Raw genomic sequence first — 18,012 nt, 5'->3', positions numbered from 1 at the left:
GGTTGATTTAATTAGGCTGATTTACATGTTCGTTTGGTGGTTCACTTGCCACTTCGGACTCATCATTCCATGTCGTCATCATCATAGAAAATACGAAACGTCTTTTTTCGACTCTTGTTCTTCAACTTGTTCAAAAGTGAAAGATTTACATGTTCTTCAACTCGTTCTTCAAATCAATAGAGATATCCATAACTTCGTTTTCCTCATTCTTCTTCATTTTTGTTCAAATATGTATTTCAAATATGTTCTTCAAATATGTTTCCGATAATTGGGTAAAGAAAAACAAATTTGTATTTCAAATATGTTCTTCAAATATGTTTCCGATAATTGGGTAAAGAAAAACAAATATGTATTTAACGCTGACGATAAGGATGTAGAGTTGTGCAGATAGATGCGGAAACAACGCATGACAAGCTTATGAAGTTGGTTCTCGATGACTCCGAACGCATTGAGACATCAGCTAAAGCTGAGCTACATGTTCTCGAACAAGGTTTGTGTCGGCTGAGTTATTTATATACAACCGAGTAGCAATATAACTAAGCCGTCATATGAATCTACGAGACCTTTTGTTTTCCCTTAAGTATTATAACTCGGCTGTCAAGTAATAAAATTCAGCTATTTACTTCATTTTATTTCTTGTTATAAGTCAGCCACGAAGCATTATAACTCAATCATCATATGAATCTACGAGACCTTTCATTTTCTCTTAAGTATTATAACACAGTCGTGAAGTAATATAAATCAGTCGTTTACTTTCAGTTTATTTCTTGTTATAAGTCAGCCACCAAGCATTATAACTCGGTTGTCATCTGAATCTATGACACTTTTCGTTTTCCTTTGAGTATTATAACTCAGCCATCAAGTAATAAAATTCAGTCATTTACTTTCAGTTTATTTTTTGTTATAAGTCAGCCATAAAGCATTAAACTCAGCCGTCATTTGAATCTACGACACCTTTCGTTTTTCCTTAACTATTATAACTCAGCCGTGAAGTAATATAATCATCTATTAGCTTTCAGTTTATTTCTTGTTATAAATCAGCCACCAAACATTATAACTCAGTCATCATATGAATCTACGAGACCTTTCTTTTTCCCTTAAGTATTATAACTCAGCCGTCAAGTAATAAAAATCAGCCATAAAGCATACAGTAACTCAGTCACCGAATCGGATAGATCTAACAAATCAGCCACCATATGTGTAAATCAACAGTGGCGACAATAAGCTGTAATAAATGATAAATAAGTGGTAAAACATCGATAAAAGCCCTCAATCAGCCGGAAACACGGCATAAATCACGGGTTATTGTCAAAACACTCAAAAATAAAAATTTTGACACATACCGGAACACGAAAAAGACAAGAGAGAGAGAGAGAGAGGCCGGAAGGAAGATAGAGACGAAAATTAGGGTTTCTCAACGGAATCGCCGAGAGAGAGAGAGAGAGAGAGAGAGAGAGAGAGAGAGAGAGAAAGAGTTTTTTTCTGTTTGTGAACAGTAATGAAACGATTTAGTTTTTCTCTCTTTTGAAAACTGACGATATTTAGCCAAAAAAAATTGTCAATAATGATGTGGAATAGTTTGTTGATGTGTATTTTTTAAATATTTTTGGAATTTAAAATGAAAAATTAACCTAGGGTGATAGTTATAATTACATTCAGAGCTGCTCTAAATATATGAGTAAGTTTTAGAAAATATTTAATATACTAGAAATATTTGTACTTTTCTATAACATCTGAGTAATTAATTCTTATTTTATTATTTTTTAGTGGCATCAATATTATTTTCACACTTGTTGGATGGACGTATAGACAATTAAACACTACTAAGGCTAAAACAAAAGTGAAATTTATATCTTGTCTAGACTCTATAAATTGTTTAGATTTTAAATATAACAGATTATGACCCGCGATATACCACGAGACAAGTTTTTACATAGTTGGTTTTGTTAATATACTATTTTAATACTAGTTTTGCTAATGTAGTATTTTGTTAATTTTAGTGATTAAGTATATAATCCGCGCTTACATGACGGGTTATATGACATGACAAGATTGAATTGATAATACTAAAAAATCAAATATCATTAATATGATATTTCAATATGGGTTAAATCTTCATTTTACTATTTTAACAACACCAATATAAAATATATGAAATCAAACTTATTTAATTAAGATTATATTATACAAAAATTGTTGTGTGGTAATAACTCGTTTGTGTTATTTTGAAATTTAATATGTTTAAATTTATAATTTTAAAACTTTTTATTAAGTTTAGATATATTAGTTATATATGGTAAATTTCTTACAATTTTATAACTTACTATATACAGTAAATTTACTTTATATTTATGTTGAACCCACACATTTTATAATAATTGAGTAATATATGTTTGTTTTTGAAAATTTAGATCACAAAATATGCAGAAAAGATTTATTTTTTTTAACTTTATGTATTATATGATGATTCACGACATTTAAAATTTGAAATAAAAAAGAGATAATATAAGTATAAATTTTTTTAATCTGGAATAAATATTTTAAATATCTATATTAATTATAGAACATTATATATATGAATATTTAAAATATTTTAATTGTGTTTGGTTATAAGCATACTAGAGAGAGTTAACTAAACTTGTTTGGATATGAATGATATATAATCATTTAATGATATTCAATTGTAAATGTTTCCAAAAACATATTTTTGAGTAAAAAATGCTGCAATTATACTAGTACAGATATTAAATTTTCAATTAGTCGATTTTTAAAAATATATCAAAATTAAATAGGTTTCTTGGATAATTTCAGAGGTGATATAAAAAAAAACCGATTTATTTTCGTTTAAGAGAGAAACAATTCACACTCTTTTCTACGCTTTCTACTTTGATAGCTCATCACAAATTGTGAACTCTAGCTCGGAATGACAACGGCCGAGTAAGAACATCGACGACCGACCGTGAAGTCACACCCGAGAAACGATGGTGTAATCAAGCAAGTATGACCACTAAATTAGCTTATATAGCATCTTCTATATATGTCTCACTTTACCAGCTATTGAGGTTGATGCTACATTACTTACAGAGCCGGCATGAATCTTTATTGTTAAGATTCAGATTCACCGGAGAACACGACGGAGAAGAAGAAGAAAGGAGAGCCATTAAAGCTCTAACTAACTTTCTTAACAGAAATAAATGTGTATTACAAAGCTTAGTTTAGGAAGTTAATTCTAATATTCTTATATACAAACTTCTCATTATTGAATTAAACAATGAATTATTGAATTAAACAATGAAGAATCTTATGAATAAACTCTCTTTAAGAAAACCTTGTGTTGCTTTAGAAAAATTGACTCAAAAAACTAAAGCTATCTCAAACTCTCTTATCTCTCACAAGTTGTGTCACACATTGACACCTCCTTATATATAGATAGAGAAGTATTAAACCAAGTCCTAATCTGATTAGGATTACTTTATTTAGATAACTCCTAAATAACTTTGGACTAATCCTATTCCATAACTCGGTAGGATTATCTTTGAACCTTCTTGTATTTACTTGTCCCTCAAGCTTAAGCCAACATTCACCCCCTTAAGCTTGATTTCCTCTTTTGATATGTCCTTAACTCCAACAAAGTCTCTCATCTCCAAAAACTTAATCCTCCCAAGTGCTTTTGTGAGTATATCAGCCTTCTGCTTGCTTCCTGGTATATGCTCCACTTCCACTAAACTATTTTCAACACATTCTCGGATGAAATGATACCTTCGATGTATGTGCTTACTTCTACCGTGAAAGATAGGATTCTTCGTGAGAGCTATGGTAAATTTGTTGTCTATTCGTATTAGCACCTTCTCGCAGTCTCGTCCAGTAATCTCACCACGAAGCTCCTGAAGTCATATGGCCTGTTTCGCGGCTTCAGTAGCTGCCATAAACTCAGCCTCACAAGACGACATTGCCACAGTATCTTGTTTCTGCGAACACCAAGTAATCGTACAGTGGTTAAAATAAAAAATATGACATGTGGTGCTCTTCCCATCATCCTCATCAACATTGTGGCTGTAATCGCTGAAACCAACCAATCCTGTTTCGTCGAAATGAGTACGACTGATCTCACTATAGCCATCTAGCTTTGTTCCTTCTGCACAAGTGAAGTTGAGTCCAAACGAGAGTATCCCTCGCAGATACCTGAGTATCTGTTTCAGTGTGTCTCCATGAGATACCTTAGGCTCATGCATGTACCTGCTCAAAACACACACACAAAATGAAAAATCTGGTCGTGTGTGTAGCAGATACCTGAGACATCCAATGTTTCGTCTATATACTCTCTCATCAACACCCTCTTCTCCTTGAGCTTTTGACATTGTCAACCCAGACTCCATAGGTGTAAGTACCGCATTACACTTTTTCAACCCTTCTTCTTCAAGAATCTTACCCGCATATCTCTCTTGTTTCAACATTATACCATTATCATGCTGAATCACTTCGATTCCAAGGTAGTAAGTTAGTCTACCGAGATCACTCATCTCGAACCTTGCGGCCATTCCAGCTTTAAAATCTCTAATTACTTCCAAGCATGAACCTGTGACAAGTAAGTCATCTACATAGACTGCCACCATAAGAAGATGACCCTCCACTATCTTTCGATACATGGAGGCTTCTTTTGACACTTCTCAGACTTCAAATCCTTAAGAGTTTGATTGAGCTTAGCGTTCCAGGCTCTTGGCGCATGTTTCAAGCCATACAAGGCTTTGTGTAGCTTATACACTTTACCTTCACTTCCTGCAACTATAAAACCATCAGGCTGAGAAACATAGACTTCTTCTTTAAGGTCGCAGTGAAGAAATGCAGTCTTTACATCAAGATGATGTACTTCCCATCTGCATGAAGCAGCTAATGCAATAATAAGTTGAATAGTCTCAATACGCGTTACAGGAGCAAAGACTTTGTCGAAATCAATACCGTACCTCTGGACATAAACCTTTACTACTAACCCAATCTTATACTTGTTAATGCTTCCATCAGAGTTTCGTTTGATTTTAAAAACCCACTTGAGACCTATCGGTTTTACTCCTGGTGGAAGATCAACTAAGCTCCAAGTGCTGTTTTCAGTTACTGATGATATCTCGTCATCACACGCATCACGCCAAACCTGCAACTCACTCGCTTCAAGGTAATCCCATGGTTCTTCATCAAGTGTAAGCAACAGCCGTTCACACTCTAACTCACCCACAAGAGCATAATCTTGCTCAATCTCTGCCAAAAGAACATAATCGTCAAGATATTTTGGCTGGACCGACACTCTCGAAGATCTTCGCAACACAGGTTGCACTTCCAGCTACTGTTGGTGTCCTTCATTCCTCTCTGCTACATTCCTCGTAGCAAACTCTTCTTTGCGGCTATTATCAATAACAGCAGACCCCTCATCAAGTATAGTAACATCACCATTGTTACATGTTTTATCTATTGTCTCTTCACAAGCCTCTGTTTCTCTGACTTCAAGCAAGTCTCTTATTCCATTATTACCGAATTGTCTTAACACAATTTTGAATGTTCCAGAATTAACAACAACTTCTTCATCATTCCATCTACAACTAGTGTTTTCATCGAATATCACATCTCGATTTACGACTATCCTCTGTTTCACTGGATCGAGTAATCTATAAGCTTTAGATCCTGGTTTTGTGCCAAGATTCACTAAAGCCCTCGATCGATCATCCAACTTCCGCAAGTGTTGAGCCTCTATTTTTGCATAGCCAATACAACCAAACACACGAAGATGCTGCAGGTTTTGTTTCTTACCTTTGAAAGCCTCATAAGGTGTTTGTGTAACCAAAACCTTTGTTGGAACTCTATTGATGAGATAAGTGGCATGCCTCACTACTTCACCCCACAAATAGTTTGGAACCTTCATGTGTTTAAGAATGCTTCTGGTCATTCCAAGCAAAGTTTTGTTTCTTCTTTCAACAACTCCATTTTGTTGCGGAGAGTAAGGAGCTGTTAAATGTCTTTGAATACATGCATCCTCACAAAATTTATTGAATTCTCCTGATACAAATTCCCCACCTCGGTCTGTTCTGAAAGTTTTTATTGCAGCCCCTGACTCTTGCTAAACTAATGCCTTAAATCTCTTAAATCTCTCAAAGACATCATTCTTCTCTTTTAAGAGCAGCGTCCACATGTATCTAGAATGATTGTCAATCAACACAAATATGTATCGGTTTCCAGCAGGTGTAATGGGTCCACAGAGGTCTCCATGAACGAGTTCAAGCACATGTGAAGCACGGTATGACGTTGCCTTTGGGAACTCTCCTCTCGATTGTTTTCCAAGTAAACATGAAGTACATAAGTCTTTGTCAACTTCAAACCTTGGTAGACCTGTGACCATCTGGTTCCGAAACATATTTCCGAGTCTAGCATGCCATTTTGAAGTATCGCTAATTGTTCTGAGCTGTAAGCATCTAGTAGTTTCAACTTCCATAACTACTTTGTATAACCTGTTCCTTGATCTATTAGCTCTCACCAGCAACCTTTCGTCTCTATCATATAAGGTTAAATAATCCTTTCTCATTCTGACATCACATCCAGATTTTGTTGCATGACCGAGACTTATGATATTGCTTTTTAATTCTGGTATGTAGTAGACTTCACCTAAGATTTTCCTTTCACCATTAGCACACACAAACAGAATTGACCCTTTTCCCTTTATGTCAATATGAGAATCATCTCCGAACCTGACTTTTCCTGTTATAGTTTAATCAAGCTTGAAGAAATAGCTATGATGTCCGCACATATGGTTGCTCGCTCCATTGTCCAGGTACCATACATTGTCTTCTGCAGAGTGTTTCTCCAACTGACTCGGCTTTACACTCTGTTCATTGAGATACACTACTTCATGCCTCATTAGTTGATCAGCTTCATGATTGATGGCGCCTTCGTTTTCCTCTGCTTCTTGAAGTTTTAATAATCTATCTGGACAATTTGATACATAGTGACCTACAAGCTCACATCTATAGCATACAATCTTTGATTTATCCTTCTGTTGATAACCAAATCGTCCCCGTCCTCTACCTCGACCAAATCTACCACCGAATCTCCCACCGCCTTGTCCTCGTCCTCTGATATCACCCGAGTATCCTTGAAAAGATTGAGAATCCATATTAGCATACATAAGCTTCCCTTGATCATCTTCTTGCTGTTTTTCTTCATCACATATTCTTTCCTCATAAACCTTGAGTCTGCAGACAATATCTCCAAACCTAGTTGTATTGAGGTCTAAAACCTGTTCAAAAGCGGCAACAATATGTATATAACGTCTTCGAGGTAAGCTTTTAAGAAACTTCTTCACTAACTTCGGTTCTTCAATATCCTCTCCTAAAGCTGCAGATTTTGTCGAAATCTCATATAGTTTCCCAACAAAATCATCAATTTTGTCACTATCCTTCATCTTTAGTCGATCAAAACTGGCCATTAAATTCTGTAAGTGTGCTTCTCGAACCCTATCTGCACCAACATGTCTTGATTTTATAGCTTCCCATACATCTTTGGCAAAGGTAAGATTTCCTACTTGAAGAATTAGAGCCTCTGGTATGGACTGGAACAAAAGATCTTTAGCCATATTGTTCTTTTCTTCATTCGCTGAACCTGGTTCTATGGCTTTCCAAACTTTGTGAATTCTTAGAGTGATATCCATTCTCATGGACCATACGGTGTAGTTTATGGCATTAAGCATAGGACATTAGATTGAGGAGGAACCACTTTCTCGTACTGTATTTGGTACAACAACTATGGCTCATGCATCTTTCCCTGTATCTCCCATGTTTTAGATTTCGACAAAACAAGAGCGACTTCTCTTGTAATCGTGTGAAAGAAAAATTTGTTTGAAAAAGATCCTCTCTTTAGTTCAAAAGATACTAGATTGAGAAATTCAATAATGCTCTGATACCAAATATTGAATTAAACAATGAAGAATCTTATGAATAAACTCTCTGTAAGAAAACATTGTGTTGCTTTAGAAAAACTGACTCAAAAAACTAAAGCTATCTCAAACTCTCTTATCTCTCACAAGTTGTGTCACACATTGACACCTCCTTATATATAGATAGAGAAGTATTAAACCAAGTGCTAATCTGATTAGGATTACTTTATTTATTTAGATAACTCTTAAATAACTTTGGACTAATCATATTTCATAACTCGGTAAGATTATCCTTGAACCTTCTTGTATTTATTTGTCTCTCAAACTTAAGCCAACACTCATTAACCTAAACTAAGTGAACCAGAGATAACCAGTTGATAACCAATCAATAACCAATTCTCATGTATCCTAATATTTACTTAACCTCTGCGAGCTAAGTGTTCTTAAGAATACAAGTGTGATACTACTGCAAAGACACGTTACCCTAAATTTCTCGCTATATACTTTTTTATATAGCTTGTGGATTTACACTGAAACTTCATTAACTCATATTTGCAGAGGGCTTATAGTCTTTTCACTCTTGTACGCATTAACACATAACACACAAACATATCTCTAATTCATGTCCATCGACTTGTAACAGCTTACTTGTAGAGAGTACATTTGTAAGGACTGTCAAAGAGATAACAAAGCTGAAAAGAGATCAGTATTTACACTTTTAAACTATGATGCTTAATTTACTTTAATTGGTCTTATTAGTGGTGGTTCGCCAACCCATAGTTCGTTGATCGTAAGTTATATGATTAGGTGCCTAATAGCTCTTTGCATATATTAAGAAGAGTGCACTGAATTTTGTTGATCAATGAGAATTGAGAAGATAACATATTTTACATTTATAACGCAAAAACATTCCTATTTACCTTGAAAAAAAAAAAAAAGAGATTTGAATATCAAGAATCAAGATTGGAAAATGTTACCTGTCTAATGAAAAATTCTTGTGCAGACCCAATTGATATCGTCATGTTTCTTTGCTTTCGTCCATATTCTCTGATTAGAACAATGACATGATTTATAAGAGTAAATAACTCAGTTTTACAAGTAATGAAACTAAACAATGCAAACACATATATAAATTTTATGAGAGGACTTCAAAAGTTATACTATGATGAAAACAAAAAAAGTCGGAATTTTTTTGCAAATATGTGGAAATCAACCAAAAACTTTTTTGTTGTAGAGTGTAGACAATTGAATTGACAGTTTTACCCTTTACCAACAACATTCAATTATATGAATAAGAGTTAGGCTTTGGAGACAGACACCAGTGGAGAGAGAGGCATACTCCAATCTTATGTTTTTGCATGTTTTGTAAGAAACATTTTTCGAAAGAAAATTACGAAATCTTACACAATAATTCATATTTGGTTATCAACGTAAGCACGCGTCTCGATTCTTGCCATTTGCTTGATTAAATGAATCCCTTCTTTTGTTTTTTGAGAAATTTATAAAACACCATTTTTACATTAAATAGTCTTGTACTATGAAAATAATTCTTAAGATTGGTTTTTATCCTAGCTTTGTTTAAGAAAATTTTCATATCTTTGATCTATAGAATTAATATTGTATAGCAGTCTATTCTTTTGTTCTACCCAAAAGAAAGAAAAGACTATTCTTTCATATTTGAACTATTCTTTTACAATATATGCATCGTTTCTGCACTATATTATATCATCATCGAGTCTCCAAGACTCCAAATTTAGTGTGCGCGCACAACATTTACTTATTGGAACTAAATTACGAAATTATAATTAACACCAAGAGTCAACTTGTTTTGTAGGGTTATTATATATAGTTTCAATATCGAATTCTAATTTGTTTCAAAAATGTCAAAACGAAACTTTTGAGACATTTTGAAAAAACCTACAAATTTTGAGATCCTGCCAACAACAAAAAAAAAAGAAACAAGGCAAAAATAGTATAGAAGTCACTCCATTGAAATCTCATCCCAAAATTGCATCAAGTTTACAAAATACTTAGAGAATGTGTTGCGGATCTCACGATTAATGAACTTGAGCGAGTTAGGTGGTTGTAAAGGAGATATATTCCTTTTGCTTCCATGTGTGATATTAAATTGTTGCTTGCGTTGCTATCAGAACGACACTTAGTATAAACCGGTCAGAGTACATGAGTATATATCCATGATTTTGCCGTCTTTCTTGGTGATACATAACATTTGTTCTTCATAAGGGATAGTAGTAGCAGCATTTACGTGATCATTTAAAAGTTTATGGAACTGTTACGCAATAAATGATTCATGTCGAAAATAATTAAACCATGTCGCCATTTGTCACTATACATAAGATTTGTCTATATAGGAGACTATGTAGTAGTATGTATGTACTAACAACCATTCTTGTATTCATAAAAGTTTTAACATCGCTTTCACAAAAAATAAATAAATATGAGTCATTTCTTTAATCTTTGTAGATAATATTATGGGTCGTAAAAAAAACTACTATATATAAGCAGATGTGTGGTCAAAGGTCAATCATCTTCCAACAATAATAAAAACTCAAATATGAAAACTCATTCACAAACAAATCAACAACACAAAGGAAATGTCAATAAGAGAGGATTGAGTTTGGTGAAAGCTATTGTGTCCATTGATTTTGGAGAAATATGTATTAATATTTTTTTCTTTCGATTAGATGATATACTACAAAATTATGATAAATGAGGTGGGGTTTGGTGAAGAAGATTTATATTTTTATTAATCGTAAAAAATAAAAAAAATTCCAATTTACATGGACTAAACTGCTTAGGTTATATCGTCGTCAACATGGGCCCACTCTTCCACCCGAAAGCCCAATCAAAAAATCTCTCACTATCTTCACCAACCCACTCCTCTGTTTCACCAAACCCATTTCCTTTATTTCCAAAGTCCCACCCTCGTATTTCTCAACCTTTCCGTTTTTAAACCCATAAGTTTCATTACACATCCAAATTTTGTTTTGACTGATCGATCTTCAAATTGGAACCCAATGGTTTTAGTTTTTCATGTACTGGATGTTGTTGACGGCCAAACAGTGTGGTTGGTAGCTTGGTAAATATATATGTCTTCTATTAATATGAAACCAAAATAGACCAAATCAACAAATGTAGACATTATTAAAGTTCATATACCCCATAAATGGCAAATATCTATATATATATATATAACTTTTGGCTATGCCTTTTTCCTAAAAATCATGGAATTTTTTTTTTTGCTTATCTCTTAAAATTATTTATACACAATGGATTTTTTGTTTTTTTGGACAATACACAATGGATTTACTTTTAATTTATCTTTACTATGCTATATTTATCCCAGTGTTTTTTTGTTTTTCATTAATTCCGCTACAATAATAATTTACCACTACACTTTATGCGTTTATACGTGATTTTCAACAAAATTAATATTAAAAAAAAATATAAAAAATGGCAGCTTACCAAAACGTGAAAAAAATGAGAACCCATACTCTACTTCGTAATGACAAAATTACCCTCATAATAATCAATAAACTACAAAACTAACATTTTCACCAACCCCACCGTTTTGTTTACTCCGATTGTGTTCTCTATATGAACTCCTCCGACACAACTCAAGTCTCCTTCAGGCCAAAGCCTAAAATATTCACACAGAAAGAAAACTCTTTTCCCTTTTTTTTTTTTTTAATATAATCTCTAAAGCTTCAAACAAAAACAAAAGCTCATTTTTATTACAATGGCGCCACAACAAGAAGTGATGGAGAAGAAACAGAGCAACAACGGTGACGTCATATTCCGATCAAAGCTACCTGATATTTACATCCCAAACCACCTCTCTCTCCACGACTACATCTTCCAGAACCTCTCCCAGTTCGCCTCCAAGCCCTGCCTCATCAACGGACCGACCGGCCACGTCTACACTTACTCCGACGTCCACGTCATCTCCCGCCAGATAGCCGCCGGTTTTCACAAACTCGGCGTTAACCAAAACGACGTCGTCATGATCCTCCTCCCTAACTGCCCCGAGGTCGTCCTCTCTTTCCTCGCCGCTTCTTTCCGCGGCGCGACCGCCACCGCCGCCAACCCTTTCTTCACCCCGGCGGAGATCGCCAAACAGGCCAAAGCCTCCAACACCAAACTCATCGTCACCGAGTCTCGCTACGTCGACAAAGTCAAACCCCTCAAAAACGACGACGGTGTCGTCATCGTCTGCATCGACGACAACGAATCCGTCCCGATCCCCGAAGGCTGCCTCCGGTTCACCGAGTTGACTCAGGAGACGACCGAGTCAACAGACGTCAACGACTCGGTGAAGATTTCTCCGGACGACGTGGTGGCGCTTCCATACTCCTCCGGCACGACGGGGCTACCCAAAGGAGTGATGCTGACTCACAAGGGACTGGTCACGAGCGTTGCCCAGCAAGTCGACGGCGAGAACCCGAATCTTTATTTCCACAGCGACGACGTCATACTCTGTGTTTTGCCCATGTTTCATATCTACGCTCTGAACTCGATCATGTTGTGTGGGCTTAGGGTTGGTGCGGCGATTCTGATAATGCCCAAGTTTGAGATTCATCTGCTTTTGGAGCTGATTCAGAGGTGTAAAGTCACGGTGGCTCCGATGGTTCCGCCTATTGTGTTGGCGATTGCGAAGTCGCCTGAGACGGAGAAGTATGATCTGAGTTCGATAAGAGTGGTGAAATCGGGCGCTGCACCGCTTGGTAAAGAGCTTGAAGATGCCGTTAGTGCCAAGTTTCCTAACGCCAAGCTCGGTCAGGTGTGTGTACATGTGTCTCACTTGTTATTATTATATTTTTCCATTTGTTTTTTTCGAAAATACGAAATAGTATTAAATTAGAAAATCCCAATTAATATTAGGAATGGAATCTCATAATATAATTTTAACAAAAAAAATGTAGAAATACATTAAAAAAAAAAAACAAATTTGGTTGATAACTATGTTTTTGGGAAAACAAATTAGGTAAATAAGTAAATAACTATGAATTTTTTTATTATGTATATTCTTTTTAGTGAAAAAATTAATTGTGTACTATATTTTCTAGATAAAATCTTCTTTTATTAATAAGAAAATCTTGCTATTTAATAATATAAGAGTAATGTTATATAGAGAATAACAACACACAATAAAATGTTATTTTTGAATAAGCTACTGACTTGTATGAATAAGCTACTGACTTGTATTTTGGGCCTTTTGGCTAATCAGAATTACACATTGTAATTGTTGATCGTTAAAACTAAAATGTTAAAACGAAGATTTTCTGATTTTGGAAATGTTAATACGAGATCAGGGATACGGAATGACAGAAGCAGGTCCAGTGCTAGCAATGTCGTTAGGATTCGCAAAAGAGCCGTTTCCAGTGAAATCAGGAGCTTGTGGTACGGTTGTAAGAAACGCCGAGATGAAACTCGTCGATCCTGATACCGGAGATTCTCTTTCGAGGAACCAACCGGGCGAGATATGCATCCGTGGTCACCAGATCATGAAAGGATACCTCAACAACCCAGCGGCAACAGCAGAGACCATTGATAAAGACGGTTGGCTCCATACTGGAGATATCGGATTGATCGATGACGATGATGAGCTTTTCATCGTCGACCGATTGAAAGAACTTATCAAGTATAAAGGTTTTCAAGTGGCTCCGGCTGAGCTAGAGGCTTTGCTCATTAGTCATCCTGACATCACCGATGTTGCCGTTGTCGCGTAAGTTCATATTTTTTAGTATTCCGATTAGTATAATCCAAAATTTGCACTAATCGCCAAAATATGTTTGTTAAACCAACTACATTGCTGACCAAATCATGTTGTTAGTTCATCAGTTTAAATTTTAGCCTACATCACTAGCTAATCCAAAAAAATAAGTTACTAATATGTTGTTGAACTAACACCTAAAAAAACGAACGTTATGTAAATGTATACACCAAACGCTGTTTCGATATCTAATTTGTACACCTTTTTGTGGTTCTGTGTTGTGTAATTACAGAATGAAAGAAGAAGCTGCTGGTGAAGTTCCGGTTGCGTTTGTGGTGAAATCAAAGGATTCAGAGCTATCAGAAGATGACGTCAAACAGTTTGTGTCGAAACAGGTAATAACAATTGAATTACGTATAATGCAAGTTCTCCATTTTTGATTATTGCATGAGAAAATGACAAATATTTAATGTATGAGAATTTTTTTATATAACAGGTTGTGTTTTACAAGAGAATCAACAAAGTATTCTTCAGTGAGTCCATTCCTAAAGCTCCATCAGGAAAGATATTGAGGAAGGATCTGAGGGCAAAATTAGCAAATGGGTTGTGATCGATCGATGCTTTAAGACCAAAAAGTAAAAGATGATTTCAAAATGTGTATATACATACAACTGTTTGACCCAACCCAAGATGATTTCATTGTCTTTTGTTGTTGTTGTTGTTGTTGTTGGTCTTGCTTGATTCATGTAATGAGCCTTTGTGATGAAGGTGGTTTCTTTTTTGGTTTCATGTAACTTGTGCTGGAGAAAACAGCTACCAGACTCTGTTTTTTTTCATATAATAAAATTACTCGGATGGTATATGCAATACATGGCTTTCAGAGATCTCTGAATTATATGTGCTCTGCTTTTAGTTTAATAATAAGGGATACTTTAACACAAGACATTTTCCAAACACCTTATCGAAGCATAAGACTTTGATATCACTGTTCTGCTTCCTTTTCAGCGAATATAAAACCCACAGATTCAATAATTCATCTAAGATAAGGAGCTGAAACTTAAATAACAAATCGATCATACAAAATATGTCTTTAGAAAGAAAGTAGAGATCAACTTCTTAAGGGTCTTACATTACATATTAAAAAAAGTCACCAGAAACATATCCTTCCACTAGTAGCATATTGTATCCTAGATACTTATTAAGATAACAGATGATGCTTAATCGATGGATAGGCGTGGGACACAAAAGTCAACAAGCAGAACCGTTGGCCCTATGTCCGGCATCCCTGGGCGACGACCGTTGTGAAAAAACATTCTGCTCAAAGCCACTTTCAGAAATATGAACTTCTGCTTGTACCATATCTTCACTGTTGCGATGGACTTTCCATAGATCTTCTCAACTTTAAGAACGATCCCATCTCTAAGCCCAACATAGGTTGCTGGCTCACCTGACGAACCACAGTAAATTCCCTACCACACGAAAAAACAAATGAACAACTAACTATCATTAGATCAAATGTTTGTCATCAAATGAATCTTAAGTGTAACAGATACTTACGTCTTGTTGAAGTTCAACGTGTGGACTGAACACATGCAGTTTTGCTCCCACGGGTTGATGCAACAACAAGTCACGTACTTGATCCATATTCTTAGGCTCAATGACTTGTCCTTTCATGGAAACGAGAGGAGGTTTGTACGATGATGAAGGCTTTGACACAGATCCCAACTGTGGCCAATCTTCAGCTTTCGGTATGCCTTTCTTTAACGCAAACTCAAGGCAGCCTTTGACAGTGAGCTTGCGCCTGCGTGAGCTAGGAGCATTGTCCACCAAATACTGAGCTGAGTACTCAGTATGGACAGTATCCAGCTTAAGTGCAAGCCGTGCAGAACTGATCAGTTCAGCAGCTACAATAGCAGCAGAAGCAGACTCATCTGCAAAGACAAAAACACAAATGGAATTAGATCAAAATCTGTGAACGTATTTCCATCTTACAAGGGATTCTTAGATCAAAATTTGTTTCAAAAACAGAGAAACCAAAAAGAAAGAAAAGAGTTTACCGTGCTCATGGTCAGTCTCAATCTCTGGCTCGTAGCCGAATTGGAATGCCATTGTGAACTTGGGATCATAGGGTGGGAGTGCCATCTGCAGTTACTTAACCCTGAAAATTTGCAAGGTTCAATGTTAATACATCATGAATATGAACAGGAGATGGTAAGGACATAAGAAGGGAACTCATTTTCACAAATTAGAGGCATCAACAAAAGAAAGGAAAAGTAAAAAAGAATGCATTTAGAATAGAATAACAAAACTAAAAGCTCATCAATTGTTCACTAATCAGACTGGAAAAGGCAATGCACAAGCAAAATCCGTAACTAAAAGCTCTTCACTGTTCACTACTCACCCTGCAAACATGCAATTCACAAGCAAAAATTGACACAAATCAAAGCAAGCTAAACAATTCCCTAAGAGGTAATACTTTTCACACTGAAAAAGAAGAGATTTTTTTATCAAAGAAATAGCAAAAAGAAGAAAGTTTCATCAATGACAAAAAGGAAAACGTGCAGATGCAAATTAAAGATGAGTTTGTGGCTAAAGCCAACCAATGTGATAGCTTATTTACCAAAGAATGACCACGCTAAAAGCTCATCATTGTTCACTAATCACACTGAAACAGAGTTTTTTTTTATCAAAGAATGACCAAACTAGCTAATGGAGGACTAAACGCTATAAAAAACTAACTGATAGCTTCTCATTGTTCAATAATCAACTTGAAAAAGGCAATGCAGAAGCAAAAACTGTAACAAACCCTAATACGTAACTAAAACCCGCCCATTGTTCACTAATCACACTGAAATAGGCAAAAAGAAGACATTTTTATCAATGAAAAGAAACAGATCCAAGATGAGTTTGTGGCTAAATGGAACCAATGTGATAGTTTCTTTACCAAAGAACGACAAAACTACAGTAAAGGAGGATTAAACGCTAAGACCTAACATAAAACTCCTCATTGTTCGCTTATCATACTAAAAATTAAATGCAACTCACAAGCAAAAACCGTAACAAACTCAAGCAAGCTAAACAAATTCCAGCCTAGAATAAAACCCTACGTGGTAAAAGAAGGCATTTTTGTCAAAGAAATAGCAACAAGAAGACATTTTTATCAATGAAATAGGAAAAAAGAAGACATTTTTATCAATGAAAAGAAACAGATCAAAGTTGAGTTTGTGGCTAAATGGAACCAATATGATAGCTTCTTTACGAAAGAACGACAAAACTACAGTAAAGGAAGATTCAACGCTAAAACCTAACTAAAAAGCTCCTCGTTTGATCACTAATCATACTAACAAGTTAAAAGCAACGTACAAGCAAAAACCGTAACAAAAACCAAAGCAAGAGGCAGAGCTAACAAATTCCAGCTTAGAAGAAGAAAAAAAACCCTAAAAAGTAATACTAATCGCACTTACAAAGGGGATGCAAACAACGCAAGCAGAATCAGAGTAGTAAGCCAAAGGCAGCTAGAGGTTTCTGAACATTTAGTATATATATATACAAGAGAATGGGATTACTCGGCAAAACCCTAAAGAGAGGAGAGGACAGATGTCATCATCGTGTGTCACCAAACGTATCAAGGGCTACGAAATCGCAAACTTTTTCTCCTCCTCCGTACAAAGCTTTTGCATTCATGATTCACAGTCCTGATGATTCATCACTCTCTCTTCTCTGTTTCTTGTCGTTTTCCAAATTTGGAGATGACCGTTGTGCCTTATACGACGTCGCCTCATTATTGGGCTTTCGTCTTAAGCCGGCCCAAATTTCTCTTTTCTTTTTATTATTTGTGATCAACAAGGTTGTTCTAAACGCAACCACGGTGTCGTTTAGTATACAATATGTTGTGTTTACCCCCACGATTATGAAAGCAAAGGTACTAAAAAAGAGGCAATTCAGAACCGGTTGGTCAAAACTCACAGTATATGTAATTATAAAACTGCCCAAGACGTTAGGTATTTTGTATTTTTACCACATATCTTCTGATATATTATTTAATCGTCCTAGACTTTTTGAAATTCCCGAAAATTCCCTAGGTTTTTTATAACTTTACCACAGTATACTCTTTACAACAGTTACAATCAAACTGGCTATGGGTGTATTGAACATGATGACAATGTTAATTGTTAAACAAACAAGTTTTTGACCGAACGAAGGAAATGAACTTTAGCGTCTTTTCGATTATGCAATTGAAGCTCTATGTAGCGGAAAAACAACAAGACATATTTTATCAAGACAATAAACTAAACCCTGAGAGTGAAGCCATCATCAACCCCATAAATGGAAACGAAACGGTCCCTTTCGTCTTCAAGATGCAAAA

General features: G+C 35.5%; 2 protein-coding genes across 3 annotated transcripts; one reads left to right on the top strand and one right to left on the bottom strand.

Annotated features, from left to right (window-relative positions):
• The first annotated feature begins 11,063 nt into the window (after positions 1-11,063).
• Positions 11,064-14,513, top strand: LOC104742683 (4-coumarate--CoA ligase 1). Its single transcript, XM_087485367.1, has 4 exons — positions 11,064-12,713; positions 13,246-13,658; positions 13,939-14,041; positions 14,143-14,513. Exons 1-4 carry the CDS (start codon positions 11,673-11,675, stop codon positions 14,254-14,256), a joined length of 1,671 nt encoding a protein of 556 aa, XP_087341493.1. The 5' UTR covers positions 11,064-11,672; the 3' UTR covers positions 14,257-14,513.
• Positions 14,514-14,719: 206 nt separating this feature from the next.
• Positions 14,720-17,317, bottom strand: LOC104758479 (protein HEAT-INDUCED TAS1 TARGET 5-like). Of its 2 annotated transcripts, none has more exons than XM_087485370.1 (4): positions 17,213-17,317; positions 15,704-15,804; positions 15,204-15,577; positions 14,720-15,115 (listed from the first exon to the last, which is right to left on the bottom strand). In XM_087485370.1, exons 2-4 carry the CDS (start codon positions 15,786-15,788, stop codon positions 14,864-14,866), a joined length of 711 nt encoding a protein of 236 aa, XP_087341496.1. In that variant the 5' UTR covers positions 15,789-15,804; positions 17,213-17,317; the 3' UTR covers positions 14,720-14,863. The 2 variants fall into 2 exon arrangements, with proteins under 2 accessions (XP_087341496.1, XP_087341495.1); XM_087485369.1 differs by having other exon boundaries at positions 17,111-17,309.
• Between the last annotated feature and the right edge of the window lie 695 nt (positions 17,318-18,012).

This window comes from Camelina sativa, chromosome 14 (assembly GCF_030686135.1).
Source record: "Camelina sativa cultivar CO46 ecotype springtype chromosome 14, ASM3068613v1".
Taxonomy (NCBI): domain Eukaryota; kingdom Viridiplantae; phylum Streptophyta; class Magnoliopsida; order Brassicales; family Brassicaceae; genus Camelina; species Camelina sativa.
This window is presented reverse-complemented; position numbering and strand designations above follow the sequence as displayed.

Coding starts and splice junctions, on each gene's coding strand:
- LOC104742683 (XM_087485367.1), top strand. CDS start 11,673: ATGGCGCCACAACAAGAAGTGATGGAGAAGAAACAGAGCAACAACGGT. Junction 13,659..13,938: donor ACCGATGTTGCCGTTGTCGC/GTAAGTTCATAT, acceptor GTGTAATTACAG/AATGAAAGAAGAAGCTGCTG. Junction 14,042..14,142: donor AACAGTTTGTGTCGAAACAG/GTAATAACAATT, acceptor TTTATATAACAG/GTTGTGTTTTACAAGAGAAT.
- LOC104758479 (XM_087485370.1), bottom strand. CDS start 15,788: ATGGCACTCCCACCCTATGATCCCAAGTTCACAATGGCATTCCAATTC. Junction 15,578..15,703: donor TGAGACTGACCATGAGCACG/GTAAACTCTTTT, acceptor TTGTCTTTGCAG/ATGAGTCTGCTTCTGCTGCT. Junction 15,116..15,203: donor ACGTTGAACTTCAACAAGAC/GTAAGTATCTGT, acceptor TTCGTGTGGTAG/GGAATTTACTGTGGTTCGTC.